Source organism: Chrysemys picta, chromosome 3 (genome assembly GCF_011386835.1).
Source record: "Chrysemys picta bellii isolate R12L10 chromosome 3, ASM1138683v2, whole genome shotgun sequence".
Taxonomy (NCBI): Eukaryota; Metazoa; Chordata; order Testudines; family Emydidae; genus Chrysemys; species Chrysemys picta.
Window position 1 is genome coordinate 9,603,253 of NC_088793.1, and position 22,692 is coordinate 9,625,944.

A 22,692-nucleotide genomic window follows, 5' to 3' on the forward strand; every position below is an offset into this window, starting at 1 on the left:
TTTTGGGCCCCACACTACAAGAAGGATGTGGAAAAATTGGAAAGAGTCCAGCGGAGGGCAACAAAAATGATTAGGGGGCTGGAGCACATGACTCATGAGGAGAGGCTGAGGGAACTGGGATTGTTTAGTCTGCAGAAGAGAAGAATGAGGGCGGATTTGATAGCTGCTTTCAACTACCTGAAAGGGGGTTCCAAAGAGGATGGATCTAGACTGTTCTCAGTGATACCTGATTACAGAACAAGGAGTAATGGTTTCAAGTTGCAGTGGGGGAGGTTTAGATTGGATATTAGGACAAACTTTTTCACTAAGAGGGTGTTGAAGCACTGGAATGGGTTACCTAGGGAGGTGGTGGAATCTCCATCCTTAGAGGTTTTTAAGGTCAGGTTTCACAAAGCCCTGGCTGGGATGTTTAGTTGGGGTTGATCCTGCTTTGAGCAGGGGATTGGACTAGATGACCTCCTGAGGTCCCTTCCAACCCCGATTTTCTATGATTTGTAGAACAAAAAAACCTTTATTATGAAGATTTTTTTAATATAGCATTTTTATCCAAAGCGCTTTACAATCATTAGCTAACAGTACAAACAACATTTGGAAAGATCATTAAGTGGTCCGCCATGACCCTCAGCAATTTTCAAGTGGTCTGTGGGGGGGGGAAAAAAAAAAGTTTGAGAACCACTGCCCTAGGTAATGTGGGAGAACCAGCTGCGTCAGAGCAGGCAGTGCCCAGAAGCAAAAGGCTTGATCCTGGAGGGAGGTTCCAATGAATCCTAGAATATCAGGGTTGGAAGGGACCTCAGGAGGTATCTAGTTCAACCCCCTGCTCAAAGCAGGACCAACCCCCAACTAAATCATCCCAGGCAGGGCTTTGTCAAGCTGGGCCTTAAAAACCTCTAAGGAAGGAGATTCCACCACCTCTCTGTGGGTTAGATGGCTGTCGGTTTGATCTGGGGGGGAGATGAGCAATTTGATCGGCTCTGGGGAATGTAGAGGAAATAGACACAGGACATTCCTGTATCACTGCCAGACGGTACCCTAGCGGGGGTTGAGTCCTGTTACAGGTGCACCTAATGCAATCATGGTTGGGCAAACCAACAAAGCAAGCATGAGCAGTCTCACAAAAAGGATATTCCTGTAGGCAGATTTGTCACTGTGGGACAAAATAAAGGCACAGACTTCACTAGGAGAGTGAACGCTTTTGTTCCACAGCCAACACAAGGCTGTCGGAAGTTGTAAGCAGAAGCGATACCTTAAACTTGCTGCCTCTGCAGAAGTCCCCTCAAAAGTGAGAGCGTGGAAGGAGAGAGAGCTTCCTCTTGTGATCTAACCACAAGCAGGACTTCTGCTTTACTGGGACCAAGGATGTCATAGCTTGATACATTCAGCTGGCAATATCACCCAAGCATTCTACCAAAGGGGAGAGTTTGCAAGGCAAGAGATATATAGTTGTGTATCACCAGCATTACACCAGTAAGGCTTCATACTTGTTGAGAACCTTGAGAGACAGTGGAGCATCTCAACAGAAGCTGCCTATAAAATCCCTAAAATGGTGTCACTGTCGTCTTCCACTTATGACTAAGGAGCATCAGATACACTGGCAACAGCACTCACTCACCAAAGCTACAACTCCCTGTCAGTCACCAGACAGCTGCAGAGCCAGGTTTATTCCAGTCCAGCAGGATCATCAGAAAAGACAGCTGACCTACATCTAAAATGAGCAGTTGATCATTTGTGACCCTGACAAGTATGGTCTCGACTCCAAAGGAAGGCTGGAAACTAGTCTACCTAGGACATTGGTGCCAAGGGCACCTGGAGTTGAACAGCTACGGCCTTCTGCATCACCATCCATAAGAAGGTTTGTTTGGGTGTAAAAAAAAAAAAAAAAAAAGGACAGTAACTGCCAAGCATTCTGGTCCTTGAAGTGGGGGCACATTCCTGCATGTTTGAAGTAGCAAGCGGTGTCCCCACACAAAGTTGATGACATGGCTTGTCAAAAACTGCACCAACCACCAACTTGCTTTGAGCAATTGAAGTGTCAGAAGCTGCAAGGGGTGCACTTCAAGGAATCAGTAGACCAGGGACATTGATGTCAAAAACCGGAAGATGACCCAAGCAAGTTGAAGTAGTCTGTCTGGAGACCAGGGCTCTCACAGTCAAAAGGCCTGGAAAAGTCAGCCCAGAGGTAATCCTATCTTTATACTTCAAGAACACAGGAAACTTACATCAAGTGAAGGAACTTCTAATGGAACAAGAGTGAGGCTTAACCAGACTGCAGGCTACCCAAAACAGTTCAGTTAGGCACGTCATGAAAGCCTCTATGGTCAGAGACAAGTAACTTCTCTGTGCTTCAGTCACAGTTATGTATGTCTGAACATGTATCCATTGTCATATACAGGTTTGCCATATCCTATTGCCCTTTTTTATGAGGCTTCAAATGCCAATGTAGCTTCTGTAAGTGTCTTAGTAGCCGACTGTCAGATGTTAATTCTCTCGAGTTATCTTGCACCAATCTCCTAAAATAATGGTCTAGTAGGGCTGTTTCTATCCTTTCTGCAGTGTCACAAATATCAGAGGTGTCTTATTATCTTGGAAGTTTAAAAAAAAAGTGTCACGGGATACTTGAATGGAATACTATTTCTGCATTAAGGTTCCAATGAAACTCACCTCTGGCAAACAGAATTCAGGTACAGAGTCTACAAACACATGGCCAGAACATTCCTTTAGTTCCTATAAGGAAAAGGATATTAATAGGCAAGAAGAGATGACATAAAAGCAGCTTTTAAAACTCAAAGCTATACAAATGAAGACTTCCCTCTAACATGGTGGATTTTACTCTTCAGATCCATTGCCGGCTTTCCATTACAACAGCTAACTTCCAGCTTTTTAAATTAAATTAAATTTATGGAGATATCCCATCTCCTAGAACTGGAAGGGACCTTGAAAGGTCATTGAGTCCAGCCCCCTGCCTTCACTAGCAGAACCAAGTACTGATTTTGCCCCAGATCCCTAAGTGGCCCCCTCAAGGACTGAACTCACAACCCTGGGTTTAGCAGGCCAATGCTCAAACCACTGAGCTATCACTTCCCCCCTAAATTTTTTTTATTATTTAAATAGTTTCTTTTCAGTTCTAACCACGCTTTTTTGGAAAGAGGGTTTTGCTAGGGTTGCTTTCAATGGGAGATGAGGCTGTTCAGTACTTCAGGGGATCGGAACGTTGGTTTGAATGAGCAGGTAGGGCACTATAACAAACACTAAAGGAGCTCCAGCATGTAAGGGGTTCATTGCTAATCACATGGCTGGGGTTATGAAAGGAGAGGGAAAGGTGGTGCAAAGGAAGCTATCATAGCAGGGGGTCCTCTTCCTTTTCAACTAGCTGACGCTGGAAATGCCTTGGGTGAGTATTTCCTAGAGTACAAGTAGGTTTACTCTGGTTTTGAGTTTTGTCATTTGGAAATAAAGCAAGCCCCAAAGAACAGGATGTGAAGCGACTTCTTGGTGGGATTTGTTTTTCCTTGTGTGACTGGAAAGGCTGCTTACCAGCTTACAAGCCCATTAAAACATTTTACAGATTTGGACCCCAGTCCGGCATTAATGGAAACAAGATCCGGCCTTTAGCTCATAGGTTTGAAGCATTTTATTCAACATCTTTTCTTGATCTAAGCCTTGTGTTGCATTTCCTGTTAGATTTCATCCCCTTTTCTCTCTATTGCTCTATTTTTCCTGCTCTCCCCACCAGTCCAAGACAGCAACATCTGAAAGTTTAGCCAAATGAAAAATCACAAGCTTCAAGGTTATGCATGTGCAAGGTAAACAAAAGTGATCTCAAATTTGATCCTAGTATCATCTTGCAAGTCATCCACAGACCACCTCCTCTTAAAACACCTCTGTTTATTGTCCCAAAACCAACGGTTTCAGCCAGCTTTGGAATGAGATTCAGTCTTCAGTTCTAATTCTTAATAGTTATGGTGCACTTGAAAACTAATAAAAAATGAGCAATTACATCTAATGACAGAAGTCTCCTAACCTCATCTTGAAGGAGTTAAGAATGATTAAAACTAGATCAGGGTGAATTTCAATGTCTCTCCTGGACTTAAATAGGTTTTATAACTGCATCCAGAATAATGCGACAAGAGGGTATATGTCCACCTTACATGACAAAATACCCTCCTTTGACCCTCACTTCCTTCTTTTCCAGCATCGGTAAAAGTATTAGTCATTCAAAGCAGTTACAGTGGTCAATGCAAGGGTAGGAGATGCTGCCTTTGAATTAATAAAATGTGACTCTGCTCTGACACTGCATTGGTTTGAAGAATATTTGGAACAAATACCGTGCGAACGGAACTACAGCAAATCATACCCTGTACCAGACACTGATGTCATATCAGGTCTGTGGATTCTTTGGACAGGATACAGTATCTATGGTAAAGAAGAGATGCGTGAGGAGTTGGTTCTGATAGACATTCAGATGGGCATTTGTTCTGGAAGGCAGTGTGGCCCAGGACACAAAGCTAGGACTTAGGAGAAATGGGTCTACTCCCAGTTCTCCCAACTCATTGTGCACAAGTTACTTAGGCTCTTATTTACAGAGGTACTGAGCATCCACAACTCCCATTGACTTCAAACAGAAGAAAATCAGGCCCTTAATCTGTGAGTTTCATTTCCCCATCAATCTTTTTCCACCTCTACAATTCTACGTGCCTATTATTAAGGTTCTGATGTAAGGTATGCATGAAGTCAGAAAAAGGAACAATTAAACGTGTGCCCCTGTGTATTTAACCTGCATCTGCCTATTTTACAAACATTAAACAAGTTTATGCCTGTTTCAGCTGTGGGAGAGTAAGCTGGATTCTGCGGTGCCTCAGATCAACAGATCTGAATTCCGATTGTGAAATTTTTGTACAGGGTAAGGATGCAAGAGGCAAAAAGATCACATTTCTCAAGTGGAGTCAGGGTAAATTCCAGGCCTTGGAATTAGAGGAGTCCAGGAGTGAAATCCTGCCCCACTGAATTCAAATCCTGTCCCACTTAGTTTAATGACAAACTCCCATTGACTTCAACACAGTCAAGATTTCACCCCTTGATTCTAGTCTCTACCCTGCCACAGATTTCCGATGTGACCATGGGCAAATCATTCAGCTTCTCTAGTTCCCCATCTAAAAACAGGGATAATAATACTCATCTACATCACAAGTGGGTTACGAGGCTTAATTCATTAGTGTTAGTAAAGAGCTTTGACGTTCTCTGATAGAAGGCACATCAGAATGACAAGGTCTAAAATATGAAACCCCATGAAATAAGAGAAAATTAAAAAACAGTCACACACACACTACTTCTGCACTTTAAAATGACCTGTAAAAACTGTAACCTCCAAAGACTGAAAACCACAGAGCCACTGTTCGGATATTGCAACAAAACATTTTGCTAATGACATGCACATAAATATATGCAAGGAAGCAGCACAGAAATATCGTTACAGTACTACTACAGCTCCAGACACATCAGGTGACTTCTTGCATGGCAAAGAAATTCAAAAGCTCCGTAAGTTACCTTGTCTAGGAAAGTGTTTCCATCTTTTAAAACCCAGCCAGGGAGTTTGGACAGCCTGGGACTGCAGGGGGAAAAAACAATTTGCAAAGTATTAAGTCATCATTAATAATGGTATAATTCACTTCATTTTTTGGTTAAGCTCTGACCTTATACTTGGTGCTGTACAGGAAATAGACAAACCCTGACTCAAGGAACTAACAAGTTCAATATGAAATCATGTAAGTATTCACAGGAATTACTTTAAAAACTATCATAATTATGGAACACATTTGAGGCTGAGAGGAGGGAGGAGAGCGTGCCAAAGAATCTTTATATCCACAAAGAAATTAAACCTTGTTTTAGGTCTCACCCAAAGAGTCACACAAAATATAAATGTATAGCAACCTATTTCCCTGTGTCGGAAGCAAGAAGGTGCGAGTCAACCCTGCTGGTATTTGAACCCATGTTTCAGATTGGAAGCTCAGATACTATCAAGCTACATTTGTGGGTGTGATTTTATTTTTAAGACTGAAACAATCCTTGAGGATGACATCCCAACAAAGTGTTTAGAGGAAGCATGAGAGCAGCACTCGCTGTGCTACTATAGTTAAGAGATTATCAAAACCTCCAGTGTATCATCTTCTGAGGACCTGTAAGTGAGCTACAAACTCTCACAAACCCAGAAACAGGGGGAAGGTTATTCAGCTCTCCTGTGACTGGGCATTGCAGCAACAGTGTACTGGGGCTGTGTTAACTTCAGATTCTGGGAGAGATCCTGAGAGGCGAGCAGCTCCTGCAAATTCCATTGACTTCAGAGAGATTCACAGGGGCGCAGTACCTCAGAAGAGGAAGTGATTCAATGGCTTAGAGGGAGGAAGGAGTTCCAAGCTTACAGAGCTGCCATATGAGGAGAGATTAATAAGACTGGGACTTTTCAGCTTGGAAAAGAGACAGCTAAGGGGGGGTATGATAGAGGACTATAAAATCATGACTGGTGTGGAGAAAGTAAATAAGTGTTATTTACTCCTTCTCATAACACAAGAACTAGGGGTCACCAAATTAAATTAACAGGCAGCTGGTTTAACACAAACAAAAGGAAGTATTTCTTCACACAGAGCACAGTCAACCTGTGGAACTCTTTGCCAGAGGATGTTGTGAAGGCCAAGACTATAACAGGACCCAAAAAAGAACTAGATTAATTAATGGAAGATAGGTCCATCAATGGCTATTAGCCAGGATGGGCAGGGATGGTGTCCCTAGCCTCTGTTTGCCAGAAGCTGGGAATGCGTGACAGGGGATGGATCGCTTGATGATTACCTGTTCTGTTCATTCCCTCTGGGGCACCTGGCATTGGCCACTGTCGGAAGACAGGATACTGGGCTAGATGGACCATTGGTCTGACCCAGTACGGCCATTCTTACGTAAAGCAGCACAAGCAAAAGTGCAAACGACCCCAGCACACCCTACGGAACATCACAAGGAGTGGGACACAGAGGAGATTAAGACTGGAGGAGTGAAGACTGGGGATAAAATAAGATTAGAGCTGTGGCATGAGAGGGTGATGCCAGGTGAAGTCAATCCCATTTTGAAAACTGGGAGGGCAAAGTTGAATTAGTTTGGAAACGTACAAGCAGCCAGTGAGTGCGCGGAGGTGAAATGAGCCCGTTTCCTGGAATAACATAGCAATCTAGAGACACAGGAATTCAAAGAAGCTCACTTTGAGAAAGTGAGATGGGGTTAAAAAAATGAAGGGAAAGGCAGGAATGAAGCAAGAACAAGTGTATGTGATACGCTAGAGGTGAAAAAATTTAAACAAGGGAGAGATGAGACGGAGCGTCTGGAGTCAAAGAGGATACCAAGACATTTGGCTTTGGTAGCAAAATTAAAAGCTAAGTCTTGGGTTTGAGTGGTAGTGGATTTAGAGACATAGCGCAAAGAGGACTCTTTCCTAGAAGCCAAAAAGTAGCACAATTCCCTCCTACACCACTCTTGACATTGTGATGGAGTGATTGATTAATCCAAACTAGTTAGAACTGTCACATAAATAATGTGAGCAAGCGTATCACTCTGCTAGAAAGGAAAGGTTAAGCGCCTTCTCTGTGTTCACTTTTAGCTCTTTGCATTTGACTTTGTTGTAAGAGAGAGAGAACTTCAGCTGATACACCTGTTTCCAGTGTATAGATGACACGAAAGAATGTTCTTTAGCCAACTCATCAAACGCCTGCTATGTGCATGAATGGTGGTGTATCAGGCTGCTGACAGCAAGGAAGGCCTTTGCAGGACTAGATGGAGTCTAAACAGCTTGTGATAGAACAGAAAAGTGTGAAGAATGTTCTTCACACTTTTCATTGGGCGAAACAAGACAGGGCTTCCCTCATTGGAAGTCTAAAGCAAAGGTATGAGGCGTGCCTCATTTTAGCAAAGTCCAAGGAAAAGAGGAAAGATGGCCCAGTGGTTAGGGCACAAACCTAGAACTTGGGAAACCTGGGTTCAATTTCACTTCTATTTTTAGCAAGCTAGCTAGAGTACAGCTAACAAGGGTACATCTACATGAGCTGCCATTTGCTCCCCCCAGCTACTACATAGCTGTACCCTTCGTGCCTCAGTTCCCCATCCCCATTGTACAGATAATAGCCCTGCCCTATCTCACAGGGATGTTGTGATGATAAATATATTAAAAACTGGGAGGCGCTCAGATACTGTGGTAACTGGGACCCTATAAATACCATAGATAGAACAGGACTCCTCAGATCCAGCCCCTCTCAAGATCCTGACTTTCACTGCCACAACTCATCCCTTTCACAGAGTGCTGAGGAGGAGATTAGTTATCTCCCCAAAGCTGGCCGAGCCCTTCAAATGCATACGCTCAGTACATTTCTTGCTGCAAGGACTTTTCAGTCACCTTACAGACAAGACTGTCTCTGAATCTGATTACTTGGTTCTGTTGGGTCAGGCGAGGGTCAAATCTGACATCTTTCTTTATTGTAATTGAGTCAATTTTGTTCAGAAGTTCTGGAGATTCTTGGGGCATTTGGGGCTATGACCTGCAATGTAGTCACTCATGATAGGTTAAATCGAACAAGGAGGCACTGGATCTGTTATTGGTGGAGGTAGTCACCATCGCCTCAAGGAGCACTGATGCCAGCATGCCTAAAGCAACTGTTAGGCCTTTGCTGAAGAAGTTACTTCTTGGCACAGATAATGTCAATTACTGCTCTAAGTTTCCTGTTTGGGAGAAGTTTTTGCAAAGCAGGTGTGGACCTGGAGTCCTCAGACTTCATAGATCCTTTTAAAAAAAAATCTAGTTGTGGCCCTCTGCATGGTATGTAGATAGCGCTCATCTCATTTTGGTGCTGGACAAAGCTCAGGTATCCATGCTGATTCTTTTAGTTCAGATCAATTGCCTTCAATAAAGCAGAGGTTGAGCTGCAGGCCCTGGCAGAACGATGCTTATGTGGTTCTGTTTTTTCCCCTCCAAGAAGGCATGTTGGGCAGTAGCTCTACTCCATTTAATCAATGAGATTGCTCTCCCACCCCCATGATAACCTCCAGTCCAGCCCCTGGACCCCTGAGGGTATTAGACCAGAGTCAAAACTACAGCATCCACCTGCCACAGTGACTAAGGTTGTGGGCCAAGGCATTCGAAGGGGCCTATAGAATTTTAATTAAAACTCTTATTAGCCTCTAGTCACCATAGAGTTAAACATATCCCTTTCCTCCCCACCTACCATTCTGGCAACTTGTTCAACCTTACAAAAGAAGTAAGCCACCCTAGCAAGGGGCCTAATTTCATTTCTACCACGAGGAAGCATGGTCTAGTCAGGGGGGAGAGCACAGAAGTGGGAGTCTGGAGATCTAAATTATGTTTTTGGCTCTAATAATCACTCACGGTGGGATCCTGGACAAGTCACATTACCCCATCGTTAATCCATTTCTAGCCCCACCTGTTAAAAAATTAGGATAATAATGCTTATGCTTTCAAATCTACAGGTGAAACACGCTAAGTGTTATTTTTATTTGCATTAGTTCAGACTCCGAAGAAGAGCTGGAGAAGAAGGTGGTTAAACAGCGTTTGCTGGGATTCCATGCACTCCAGATCAGTTACCCGTTTATCTCATCTTGCATGAAGAAGCCAGAAAGATGACAGATATGCGACCTCACTTGCACTAAGCAGTTGCAGCAATACTTTACTGAAGCTTAGAATAAATTATCTGGAAAAGCCAATCAATAAATTGATAAAATGTCTTCTGTCTACTGAGCCAAAAGACATTATTTTGATAAAGGGAACTTTTAAGTGAGCAGGTCTATATATGATATCAGAGGATAATGCTTATTTGTACCCTTTCTCGCTGCAGGTGCCATTTTAAGAAAAGCACTCCACGTGCAGCCTAGAAAGAACTGGGCTAGAGAGCTTTCAGGCTGCAGACCGACCATACCTCTGAACCAGTGGCAGCGGGAGGAAATTGAGGGTAGATGTCATATCCAGTCCGCAGTCTAACATGATAGTGGTGGATTTGAACTTGAGCACATTGCATGGCAAGGTTGGATGCCCCGACAAGCAGTACTGAAAGAAGAAAACTAGAATTAGTAAAGAATCAACTATAACAAAGGACAAGCTGAAAAGGGGCCCCTAAGGGCCACATGAGGCTTCTTGGCAAACAACCCTGCAAGGGAAAAGTTGTATCAATGTAGCCTGCATAAGCAGCAGCTCTGGGTGTGCCGCCTGCTTCTGAACAAAGACACCAGAGATGGACAGCACAAGTTACATTTATATAACCTCCTCTATCATGAAGAATCCTAAATGCTTTGCAAACTTAACAAGCCAAGACATAAATTACATATCAGAGAGGTCACTTCAGTCTCAGCTGAGAAGCAGGCACCTCTGGTATGGAAAGTGGCAAATATTTGAAAATGCATAGCAACACTGTGGAACAGTATAAGCCATGAAGTGAAGAATATGGCATATGATTGAAACCGGAGGGGTAATATAATTGCTCAAACTAGAATGCAGCCAGGACATGAGGGCATCTGCTCTCCTACTTGGGATCTGTAATGACCTCAAGTGGTCAAGATTTTGTTTTTACATCTCAAAGATATCACTTCTGGTAGCATAGCCTCTCGTGTGGTACTATTTAAATACTAAGTATGACAATAATCACTTTATATATTCAAAGCGCTTCACAGTCATTTAAAAAACTAAATTGATTAAAAACTGATTTTAAACGCTAAGTTTATTTTGTCATCATTTATTTCATTTTACTCTCTTTAGTGAATAAGGTAGATTCGTCAATTTTACTTTCTAGCTCCGATCCCACACATTAGCACAGGCCCACAATGTTTGGGTTAAAACTCCTGAGGAGAATGTTTACATCCACCCCAAAGAAGCTGTTTTTAATTAAATTTGAAAAATCATGAAGGCATTTTCCTTATTTGATTTGTAATTGCTTACGTTTTAATTTTAAATTGCAAAACCTAAGTTATTCAACAGCATCCCTTTAAATTCTGCCTTCTGTCAGCATCGCTTTAAGAGATGTCCTTGCAGTTTTGGGGCCTATAGTATATGAATAATGTCCATTAAGTCAATAGAGCTACTCCCGGGTGTAAAATTAAGCACTCGCATAAGTCTTTATATTACTGAAATCGTACGTAACTGCTGCCACAGATCCAGCAAGTGGGAGGAGATGTGGGAAAACAGACAATTTTCTGTAGACCCTAAACAAACAAAGGTATTAAAAATTCAGCAATTAAGTATTTTTAAATGGGTACACTACAACCTTCAGTGTTCAAAACTCCCTTGTTATTAGAACAGGGTTATGTCCCTGAAGTGCTCAACACAGGGTGGATAAAAATCAATGATTTTATTTTTTAATATTTTTTTTTTATTTAAATAGGTTTTTTCCTCAAAAAATCCTATCTAAAAATAGTTATAACTAAGATACATTATATCTCATCATGGAATAGGGATTATAAATTTTAATTCTATAGTATGAGAATATATTCATGTAATGTTTAAGAAAAGTTTTGTAAATAAATTCCAATAGTTCATGGATTAGGGACCCAATCTTATGGGATTCCACAGGCTTCTGTATAGATTATTTATAGGTTAATCTTTCTATCTACCCAATGGGACTCAGTGTTCAGATTAGAAGATGCCATCAGAGATGCTTAGTTTTGCAGTTCTCAAACTGTGGATTTGTGAATCCAGAAGTAACATTCTTGTTAACAGCAAAAATGTTTTTAAATAAATAAATAATATATAGAGGTGAGAAATAAGACCTCAACTCTATTGTCCCTCTGCAAATTTGTGTACACAGAGTCAATCCCTTACCTCTCTCTAAAAGTGCAAAGTTTCAAAAAGTTCAATGAATAGAAGATAGTTGGGGGTGGAATAGATCTGGAAAAGGAGAAGAAGTCTGGAGATAAACATGAGATGTGAGGGACATATGCTTGTTTTGTTAAAATATTATATGTTTGCTGTTGAAGATAAAAATCCAGAATACTTAACGTTGTTGTTTTAGTTAAATAAAACAATTTAAATGACTTGTCTGGTGATGTTCTCCGCCTAATACAGCACGGCAAGAAAATCCTCCAAATATTAATGATTAACCTGTTGAACTGGAGATAGTTCACCTCCCAATGACTTCATAAATATCTGCTTAAATTAACTTTGGTAAATTAAATAACCAAATAATCATTCATTTTCTGATATAGCTGTAAAACTAATCTGAAAAGTTTTCAAAGTAAATCACTGTTTAAAAAAATATAGTGCGTACCTTCTAAAATGAAACCTAATCTATCTCTGAGTTGTGAAGAATATGTACTAAGGTTATAACAACCAACAAGAATGCACTTTTATGTAGAAAACCATTACTAAATTGAGTCTTCCTGACTAATGATTTAAATCAAATCCACCCTGGCTCAACACCAAGACAAAACTTGGTTTTTGGAACGCGGGGACAATATACGAAGCAGGGAAGCTAGCTCAGGTCACAGCAGAGATGAGACACTAAAACTTACACATCCTGGGTGTCAGCGAGAGCAGATGGACAGGATCAGGAAGATTAACAACAGTCTCGGGAGAAACTTCGCTGTTTTCTGGACGGGATGATGGACAACACCATGAGAGTGTTGTCATCCTTATGAAGAAGGGAGCGGAGCATTCCCTGCTTGAATGGAAATCCGTCAGCAGCAAACTTATGAGAGCCAGACTGAAAGGGCAACATACTAATATCACCCTGATTCAGTGTTATGCTCCGACAAATGACAGTGATGAAGAAGTAAAGGACAACCTTACACTACAGGTGGAGTTAGAGAGAGTACCATGCCATGACCTAACTATCGTCATGGGAGACCTGAATGCCAAGGTAGGTAAGGACAACACAAACAACGACAGAGCATTGGGAAGACATGGGTGTGGCACTATGAATGAAAACGGAGAAAGGCTTGTTGATGTCTGTAATATCAATGACCTTCTCGTCTGCGGAACCCTATTTGAACATCGTGAAATTCACAAGCTGACATGGTGTTCTCCAAATGGCAGAGATAAGAACCAGATTGACCATATCATGATCAATGGCAAGTGGTGACGCTCACTGACAGACGTGAAAGTGAGAAGGGGTTCACATGTTGGCAGTGACCACCACCTTGTGATAGCCTCCATCAAGCTAAAACTGAGAAGTGTGGGTCCTCCAAACAAGGGATATAGACGTTATGATATTGACAAGCTAACGTCCTTTGAAATACAGACAGCCTTCGTTCTGCAGTTAAAGAACAGGTTTCAAGCACTTGCAGACCTTGATGAAGAGGAGGGGAACGCAGATGAGGAGATCAACAAGAAGTGGGACAAAGTAACACCAATTTATAAACAGAGCAGTGAAGCCTGTCTAGGCTACAGGCAGAAGAGAAGGAAGAAGTGAATTATACACACAACAGGGAACGCCATAGAATCCAGACAAGCCCCGAAGAAAAAAAAAGTTTTAGACACAAAATCCCAGAAGCTAAAGGACAAATACCATGAGCAGTAGAGCCAGGCACACCGGGAGGTCAAACGCCTTGTGAGAGCGGACAAACGGCATTATATTGATAATCTGGCAACACAAGCAGAGGATGCAGCTGCTCGTGGTGAACAAGGAACTGTCTACAAAATGATGGCGCTTATCAGTGGTAAACGGCAGACACCAACAAACACTCATCAGGAACAAACAAGGACACCTACTAACAATTGTAAAAGAACAAGAAATGCACTGGACAGAGCATTTCAAAGAACTGCTAAACAGGGAGCCACCTAAAGAGGAAGCAAACATCCAGGAGGCAGAAGAAGATCTTGATATCGACACAGACACCCCAACTAAGGAAGAGATCATTCAAGCCATCAAATCCTTAAAAAATGGGAAAGCTCCTGGCAAGGATAACTTGAATGCAGAATTGTTCAAGGTAAATCCTAAATTAGCAGCATCTATCCTGGCCCCTCTATATACATCAGTCTGGGAAAGGGAAAAAGTGCCAGATGAGTGGACCAATGGGGGTTATAGTAAAGATACCAAAGAAAGGAACTCTTAGTGATTGTAATAACTGGCGTGGTATCACACTTTTATCTGTGCCAAGCAAAGTATTGTGTAAGATCATAGTCCAGCGTATATCAGAGGCAGTTGATAGCGTTCTCAGAAAAGAGCAAGCTGGTTTTCAGAAAGGGCGTGAATGCACAGACCACATCTTCATTCTACGAAACATACTAGAACAGTGCTTAGAATGGCAACGGCAACTCTACATACATTTCATAGACTTTGAGAAGGTTTTTGATAGCATTCACAGGACCAGACTATGGCGCATTCTGCGGGCATATGGAATTCCTTTCCATATAATCAACGTCATCAAAAGCTTCTATTTCAACTTTACATGCAGCGTTGATCACAGTGAACTCAGTTTTGAAGTCAAAACAGGAGTACGTCGGGGTGTGTCATGTGTGCAATCCTTTTCAACATTGCCATTGACTGGGTAATGCGGCATGCAACAAAAGACATGCCAAGAGGCATTAAATGGACACTTTTCTCATCCCTTGAACACCTGGACTTCGCAGATGATGTCGTTCTCCTATCACATACCCAACACCATATGCAAGAAAAAACAACTCGACTCAACACATTCACAGCCAGCAAATTGGACTTAAAATCAACCGCAATAAGACAGATATCATGACCTTTAATATTGCCTCACCATCACCAGTACAGATAGAGGATTATGTTCTCACCAATGTAGAAACATTCACGTACTTGGGCAGCACCATCAGCCAGGACGGTGAAACAAGCTAGGACATCCGGAACAAAATCAATAAAGCCAGGAACACCTTCAGGAGCTTAAATACAGTCTGGAAATCATCAAAATACAACACCAAAACCAAACTCAAGATTTATCAGAGCTGCGTACTTTCAACACTACTTTATAGTGAAGAATGCTGGGGAATGAGAAAGTATGACATGTCCAAACTGTCTTCATTCCATACAACCTGCCTCAGAAAAATCCTCCGTATCTTTTGGCCCAGAACCATCTCAAACCAAGATCTATTGACACAGTGCAGCCAAGAGGATCTGAGCACCATCATTGAAAGGAGGCGTTGGAGATGGATCGGTCATGTGCTTCGGATGGAAACTGATTCCATCACCAGAGTAGTACTAATATGGACACCTGAAGGCGAGCGAAAAAAAGGCTGCCCAAAAACAACATGGCGAAGAGCTGTGGCAGCCGAGCTGAAAATCCTGGGGCACAGCTGGGGAACCATTGAAAGACTTGCCAGAAACAGACAGGAGTGGAGGAGCTTTGTCACTGCCCTAAACGCCAGAGGTGTAATAAGAACATGATGATGTCCCTGAAATGTCTTGGATCCATGGAAAACCCCCCTCCCCGTTTTTTTCCTTTATGACTTATTCAATGTCCTGTATGACTTTCAAATAATTTAAGTTGTACTGTGTTGACATTCAAACGGTTATTCCAATGAGATTATAACAGTTATTGCTTAAAGCTCATTAAAACAGACCTGCAACATACCCCAAACGTTGTGTCCTTGAGCCTGTCCAACTGGTGGGTCCAGTTTGCTATTTATCTTTTTTTAAGTTTTCTAAAAATACAACTACAGGCTCCGCAAGTGCTCTTGGTGTCTGTCCCATTAATTGAAGGTCATAACTCACGAACCAAAGTTTGTCCATAAATATATCCACCTCGGCCCATGATCTCTTCAACAACTTTAGAGAAGAAAGAAAGAGACAGGCTTTGAAAAGCAGTTGGAAAGTTAACACATCTGGGCTCTGGCAGATCAAGGCAAGGAGCAAGTTCCAAATTCAAGGACTCCTCACAGGGGATGCTCCACTGTCTTATTTATAGGGCCCTACCAAATTCACAGCCATGAAAAAAGCATCATGGACTGTGAAAGCTGGTCTCCCCTGTGAAATCTGGTCTTTTGTGTATTTTTACCCTATTCAGGTACTATATATATTTCACAGGAGAGACCAGCAGTTCTCAAACTGGAGGTCCTGACCTAAAAGGGGGTTGCAAGGTTATTGTAGGGGGGTCTTGGTATTGCCACCCATACTTCTGCACTGCTTTTAGAGCTGGGTGGCCGGAGAGTGGCAGCTGCTGGCCAGGCACCTAGCTCTGAAGGCAGCGTCCCTCCAGCAACCGCACAGAAATAAGGGTGGCAATACTACGACCCGGCCTACAAAAACCCCCTCTCCCCATAACCCGCTTTTGTGTCAGGAGCCCTACAGTTACAACAATGTGAAATTTCAGATTTAAATATCTGAAATCATGAAATTGACCATTTTTAAAAATCCTATGGCTCTGAAATTGACCAAAGAGGACCACGAATTTGTTAGGTTCCTACTTATTTACGTTGGGGTATCTCCAGTATGAGTGCCTCTGCGGCTGACTTCACATGTGGCAGCTTGGCACGGGAGAGAGGCAATCTCTCAGGTAACCAGGCCCCAAGCCATTCAAGGGACTTGTAGGTTAAAACCCAACAGCTCAAGTTCCACCCAGAAACCAGTGCAGATTGTGCAGCAGTGCTCTAATGTTAGTTACATGCTACTTATGGGCAGTATATATGTGGTGGAGTTTGCTGTTGGATTTGCCTTTATAATTAGCAGCAGCAGCAAGAGCCTGAATGAAAGCCCATTAAAATCACTGGCCGTCTTTCCATTGTCGTCACTAGGCTCTGGAGCAGGTGCCTATTGCTTGGGACTGGTGCCTATTGTTTTTGGTCTTGTTCTTCCAAATATAAAACAAAGAAATGGGGGACCAGGATGAAATTGCCAAAAACCCTGGATTTCACTTGTGACTCAAGACAGATACCCAAGAGAAAGAGCTAGGACCTTAAGCTACCGGCCTATCACCACCTTGGCCTCAAAATATTTTGTACTCATTTCAGCCCATTTGCACTCCCGCCCCCCACAATGGAGTCTTTGTTTCTGACAACAAAATTGTTCTTTCAGCTCAGTACATGTGGCTCACTAAAGTAAGTTAGGTGAAAAGCACTATGCACAGACAAACTAATGATTTCAGTGCATTTTGCAAACACTTAGATTTCATATCCTTCCTACCATGCCCCACTCCCACAAACGCATGTGCTTAAGTTTACATGACTAGTCCCATTGATCATAGAATATCAAGGTTAGAAGGGACCTCAGGAGGTCATCTAGTCCAACCCCCTGCTTAAAGCAGTACCAATCCCCACAGATTTTTGCCCCAGATCCCTAAATGGCCCCCTCAAGGATTGAACTCACAACCTTGGGTTTAGCAGGCCAATGCTCAAACCACTGAGCTATCCCTCCCCCACTAACTATTCACATAAAGTTAAGCATATTGAATCACCGAAATGTAGGGCTGGAAGAGCCTCGAGAAGAAGTTATCAAGTCCAGGCCCCTGCCCTGAGGCAGGACCAAGTAAATGAATATGTAACTGTTTGTAGGATCAGAACCTGAAGCTACCTACCTATTAAGCTCATTTTATAGAAGGAAGTTAAGCCATAGCAAAGGTAAGCGATTTGCCCAAAGTCACAAAACAAGCCAGAGATGGAGACAGAACCCAGGAGGTCCACCCCAGAAGCCTGTGCTCTATTACAATACACACCTTCCCTATGGCAAAGCCTTCTTCAAAGTAAACCAAAGTATTTTCAGAGAGTTCCACTTTTAAGGACCGTATCGCTCCAAGTTAAAGAACTCAGAATTTGGGTTCACAAATCCTGGAGGTGACTCAGCTTTTCCAACGTTCAGACAAGGAATTGCAGTGTGTGATGATTATCTGGGTGGGCCACCCGTTGTCACAGGCAGAGGTCTTCGCCTGTGTGACACCCCTTCAGAAGTATCCCCTACTCTACCCTCAACATCAGCCCCTTCCTGCCTTCCCCTGCAGCTATCCCAGCCTCTCACATGGAGTCTCTAGTCCCTTTCAGAAGCAGAGAATCTGGACTCTCGACTGCAGCTGTGCATGGCAGGGCGCTTTGCCTTCCCATGTGCTGCAGGACCTGGCTCAGTGTTTGGATGCTCCCCCCACAGACAGACGACAGAAAGCGTCCCCCAGCGCGTCCACTGCAGGGCTGAACACAGCCCTGCCCCTCGCAGGGCCTCAGTTCCCCACCTGTAGGGAGGAAGGCGACCCCCGCGCGCCAGCAACCCCCCAGTGCTCAGTAAACACTCAGAGGTAGCCATGGTGACCAGGCCTGAACCCCAGGGGCAGGATTCCCCCCCATGCACGGGTCGGAGGAGTGGGGAAGAGGGGGAACCCTTCCCCCCCATCCCCACACGCAGACACTGACTATACAGACTCACCAGCTTCATGCTTTACCCGGCCGGCGCTATTTACTGTAACCATCCTCCCGCTTCCTGCCCAGTCTCTACCACCCAGAGCATCATGGGACTTGTAGTCCGCTTCCCTCTCCGCCCGCCGCCGCCTTCTGCCCGGGATGAAGTCATGCCCAGCCGCCTCTTCCCCAGGGGCATTCTGGGAGTTGTAGTCCCCTCCTCGCCCGAGCCCCGCTCCCCATTGGCGTGCCGTTCCGGAGGGGCATGCTGGGAGTTGTAGTCCTCGGGCCTCGGCTCTCCCCTTCACCCAGGGGAGGGGGGAACTACAAGTCCCAGGGTCTCACAGCGGCGGCAGGTGGGAGCTTGGATGTTGATATCAACATGGCGCTTGCCCGACAGACAAAGACAGTCAGGCTGGTGTGATTGAGCTAAAAAAAAAAAGAGCAGGGGGGAGGGGGGAATTTCTCTTGGGGGGGTCGGGGAGGGGGGATTGGAAGCTGAGGGATTTTCACCCCCCATTGCTCCCCTCCCTCTGCACCCCCATTCTTCTCCCCCTCACACTGGGACTGGGGATCCCCCCACTGGTGCTGTTACATGGTGAGGTGGAGAAGTGACCAGGATCCAGAGGTGAGTGTTTCTGGGCGTGGGGGATCGTGCTGCTTTCGGGGGCGTGGGGGGCAGGAGGGACGGGGGGCGGGTCCCCTGAGCTTGTGCTGGGTCTGGCTGGGGGAGTTTAACCCTGGGGTCGGGGGAGCTTCCGTGAGCCCCTGGAGCACAGGTTGTGTGAGGTGGATTTGGGGGTGGGGGAGTCCCCTTGCCCAGTGCTGGGTTTGGGGGAAGTGGAGGGGGAGGTCCCGTTAGCCTGTGCTGGATTTTGCTGGGAGAGTTTAATACAAGGGATCTGGGTGGCTCCTTGTATCCTTGAAGTGGGGGCAGGGAGGTGTCCCCTAGACAGCGTTGTTTTTTTGCTGAGGGGAGTTTAACACTGTGGTTTTGTTAAGGGCAGGGGTGGGCTTCTTGCTTTCCTTGAAATACAAGCTGCGAGTGACGTTAATTTTTTTTTGTTTGTTTTTTGGGTGGGGGAGAGTAGATGGGCGATGAGGGGAAGGAATCCCCTTAGGCTGGGTTGGGTTTTGCTGAGGAGTTTGATGCTGGGATGGGGAGGGATGGTGGATCCTTGTATGCTTGAAGCACAAAACTGTGTGAGAGCAATGGTGTGTCTAAGGAGGGGGCTTGCACCAGGTTAGACTCTGTGCTGGTGGGTTTGGGGTGTCTGAGGTTTGTGTGGCCACTTGCACTGCCTGAAACAGGGGAGGGGAGGACGGGGACAGCTTCTGCTGCCAGTGGGCTGGGGTGTGTTGGGGTATTCTGCAGGCGGTGGTAGTTTTGCAAGGGAGTTGAACGTAAGGCTGGGTAGAGGGGGATTAGAGAAGGGAGGCGCCTTGTCCAGTGTTGGGATACTATGGTGATGGGCGCACTAGTAAAACCTAGATTATGTTCTTGAGACACAGAATGTGTGTGGTATGAATTATGGTGAAAGAAGAGGAGGAGGTTGTTTCTCGCCAGGGAATTTTATACTTGCCTATGGGGAGGAGGATAGGGAAGATACCTTTGGAGCAAATAAAGTGCCTGTGAAATCACTTGGGAGAGGGAGGGTCCTTGTTAAGAGGAGAGATTCTGTGTTGGTAGGTTGGTGTGGGTGGGTGTAGGGGGGATGGTACAGTGCATTTATGGTTGTATGTCCAAGACACTAGTGAGAGCTTGCTACCAAAACAAATCTGCTTGATACAGAGGAGAGAGCATGCATGATGAGGAAGAGACAGGTGAGAACCCTAAGAGGATGTTGTAGCTGATGTGTTTAACCCTGGAGGGCAGGGGGGAAACATAGAAAGGTGGCTCTTTGAATGTATGGGAGAAGAGCATGGGTGCAGTGTTTATTTTGTTTTTACTTTTAAGAAGAGGCTCAGGTTTTGAGGTGGAGGGAGGGTGTTAAAATTGCTTTTATATGTGTACCTGGGAGATTCCTTTGAATGCCAGTGTGTGGCCCCAAAACTGCCTAAAAAAGAGTGAGGCTGGAGAAGGCGGTCGGGAATTCTGCTAGGCTTGTACATTCTGTGTTTAGTTTTTGCTTGCTGTGGAGTTGAAAAAAATAGGCAGGATGGTTTTCTTTGAGGTGTAAATATATATACAGCAAGATGGACTGAGCTGAGCTCTTGCTCCTCAGTTTTGGGTGGTGGGTTTTGGTGTATGGGAAGGGGTGGTTAAAAGTGCCTCTGAATGCGTCTGCAGGGTGCTCTCTTCGGAAACAATTTTTGCATTAGCTTTGAAAAATCTTTTGATCATATGTCTTATTTCCTCCACCCCCTGCAAATAGGGGAAGGAAAGGATGCCTTTTGGGGTGGGAGGGAAAGAGGAAGTGTGATGAGCGTTGCCACTTCCCTGTCTGTGAAGTCCTGTGTACTCGGTTTATTCTGGAGTTCAAGTGACATTGGGAGCACAGAGGCAGTGGCTTCAAGTGCTAAATGCATATGGACTGAAAATGGTGGGTTTTAAATTTAATGGCTAGGACGCTGATTTGGGAAGAGCAAGTCTGCTAGGTACTGGCTGTGTGCCCCTGACTCAGAAATCAGAGGGGATAGATAGAGGAGACTGAACTGATGGAAGGGGATGCAATTTGCATGAATGATGCTACACAAAAAGTTGTGTTTTATAAATGGCTTGTGCTAGGCAGTCAACTCAGCATGCAAAACCCTGGACTGCCTGTCTGGATACCATGATATCACTAGCTCATTTCTGCAGGGCTCATCAGGTGCAGGAGCCTCTCTCTGCTTCCTTCCTGGGATGGTGCAGCTGGCATCTGATTTCCTCCATGGATGGGAGAGGAGGAGTCCTGTGCAGTTTTTTTTCCCCTCTGAGATGATTGCATTTTCTTTGGCCTCGCTGTTCCTTGCCTCATTAGTAGGAACTGCATCTATATTTGTTTACTACTATGCCATGCCAATAGGAATGTCTGGAGTAGTGGGGAGTGGGTGTATGTGAATTCATCTTGCTAACATGTTTTTTTTTTCTTCCATTGTTTTAAGATGATGCTAGGACACAATTCTGCAACAGCAGGCAGTAAACTTCATTTCTTTGTGGTTTTTGACACCCCCTCTTTGCTGGGTTATCTGTTTCTGAGCTAAATCCCTAAGGAAAGGGTTGGGGGACAGGCAGCACATTACATACACACGGCTGGAGCTTCTTCAGGTTCAGACAGACTTTGTCTCTTTGGTTGTGAAAATTTATTTGCCATCTCTCTATGTTCTAGGAGTGCTGGAATTTCTGAGATGGCAGGATTCTACTGGATCTATCTGTAAATTGATGTTCTTGCCTGTGGGAACACTGTCCATTTTCTCTTATGCAAAGATTCTTCATCTTTAACTCTGTGTGACAGGCACGGCCTTTTTGTAGGGTTGACAGAATTTATTAGTGGGCTGAGCATGGGACAGGGAACAAGGAATTTGTTTTAACCTGCTGTGTCTATTCCTAGTATTCTTCTGGCACAGAACAGGCATCAGCATTTTTACCACTGTGTCATCTAACTCTGTTCAGAGCCGGTCGACACAATTGTGGAGTGCAGGCCACCAGCCGTTTTATAGTAGCACAGTTGCCAGAAGAACGGTGGGAGGATTTCAAAAAATCTTGTCTAGACCAGGCCTTCTTATCTCTGCCATTTACTTCTTGTGCAGTTATGGGCAAGTCATTTTCATCTGTTGGGCCTTTCTAAAACATCTATCGCTGTACTATCTATTATATTTTGGGGCTAGAGGCCAACCAAGAATGAGATCTCATTGAACTCCGCACTGCACAGAGCGTGAGTAGCCAGTGCCTGCCCCAACCAGCTTATCTCTGTCTCAGTTTCCCTATCTGTAAAATAGGAATGCTTACTAGCCTCCTAAAGAGGGGTGTTGTGAATAAATGTCTGGCCAGTGTTTTGAAAGTGCCGTTGGTGTTTTATGAAGTATTATTTTGTCGTCATAAGAAGTGGCACATTCATAAATTTATGGGGGAACTTGGAGATTCTCTGCCTTCAGATCAGGAACTAGGGAAATATTGTGGCTTTGTTTTTCTTTACATTCAATAAATGCAAAGGTCTATAGTAAAATGTACTTGTTCCATTCTGAACTGTTGAGGCCGATCTGCTTCCATTGAAGTCCATGGGAGTTTTTTGTAGTTTGGGCCTTCAGTGCGCGATTCTGGGATCGAGGGAAGGACTCCAGACAGGCAAAAATGAATGGAATTTTCAAAGATATGGGAATCAGTTTAACTTATAACATTACCTCTCTTTCATAAACCGGTATTTCTGATGACACCTCCACCAACAAACAGGCAGATAATAGTA

At 44.1% G+C, this 22,692-nt stretch overlaps 2 protein-coding genes across 16 annotated transcripts in view; one reads left to right on the top strand and one right to left on the bottom strand.

Annotated features, from left to right (window-relative positions):
- INTS9 (integrator complex subunit 9) overlaps positions 1-18,479 on the bottom strand; it is an 84,498-nt gene extending 66,019 nt beyond the window's left edge. Inside the window, exons 1-4 of one of the 3 annotated variants that reach the window (XM_008171860.4) lie at positions 18,339-18,479; positions 9,960-10,087; positions 5,545-5,605; positions 2,662-2,724 (exon numbers count right to left, since the gene is read on the bottom strand). In XM_008171860.4, the coding sequence (XP_008170082.1) occupies positions 2,662-2,724; positions 5,545-5,605; positions 9,960-10,087; positions 18,339-18,347 (261 nt within the window). In that variant the 5' untranslated portion in view covers positions 18,348-18,479. Of the gene's footprint in view, positions 1-2,661; positions 2,725-5,544; positions 5,606-9,959; positions 10,088-17,640 lie in introns of all 3 variants that reach the window. The other 2 variants (XM_008171861.4, XM_065590115.1) reach the window with 2 other exon arrangements.
- A 159-nt stretch (positions 18,480-18,638) lies between these two features.
- Positions 18,639-22,692, top strand: part of HMBOX1 (homeobox containing 1) — a 135,523-nt gene continuing 131,469 nt past the window's right edge. For 11 of the 13 annotated variants that reach the window (XR_010600045.1, XR_010600046.1, XR_010600047.1 and 8 more), the window contains exon 1: positions 18,639-18,938. The gene's annotated coding sequence lies outside the window, so the exon portion shown is untranslated. The remainder of the gene's footprint in view (positions 18,939-22,692) is intronic. The other 2 variants (XM_065590121.1, XM_008171862.4) reach the window with 2 other exon arrangements.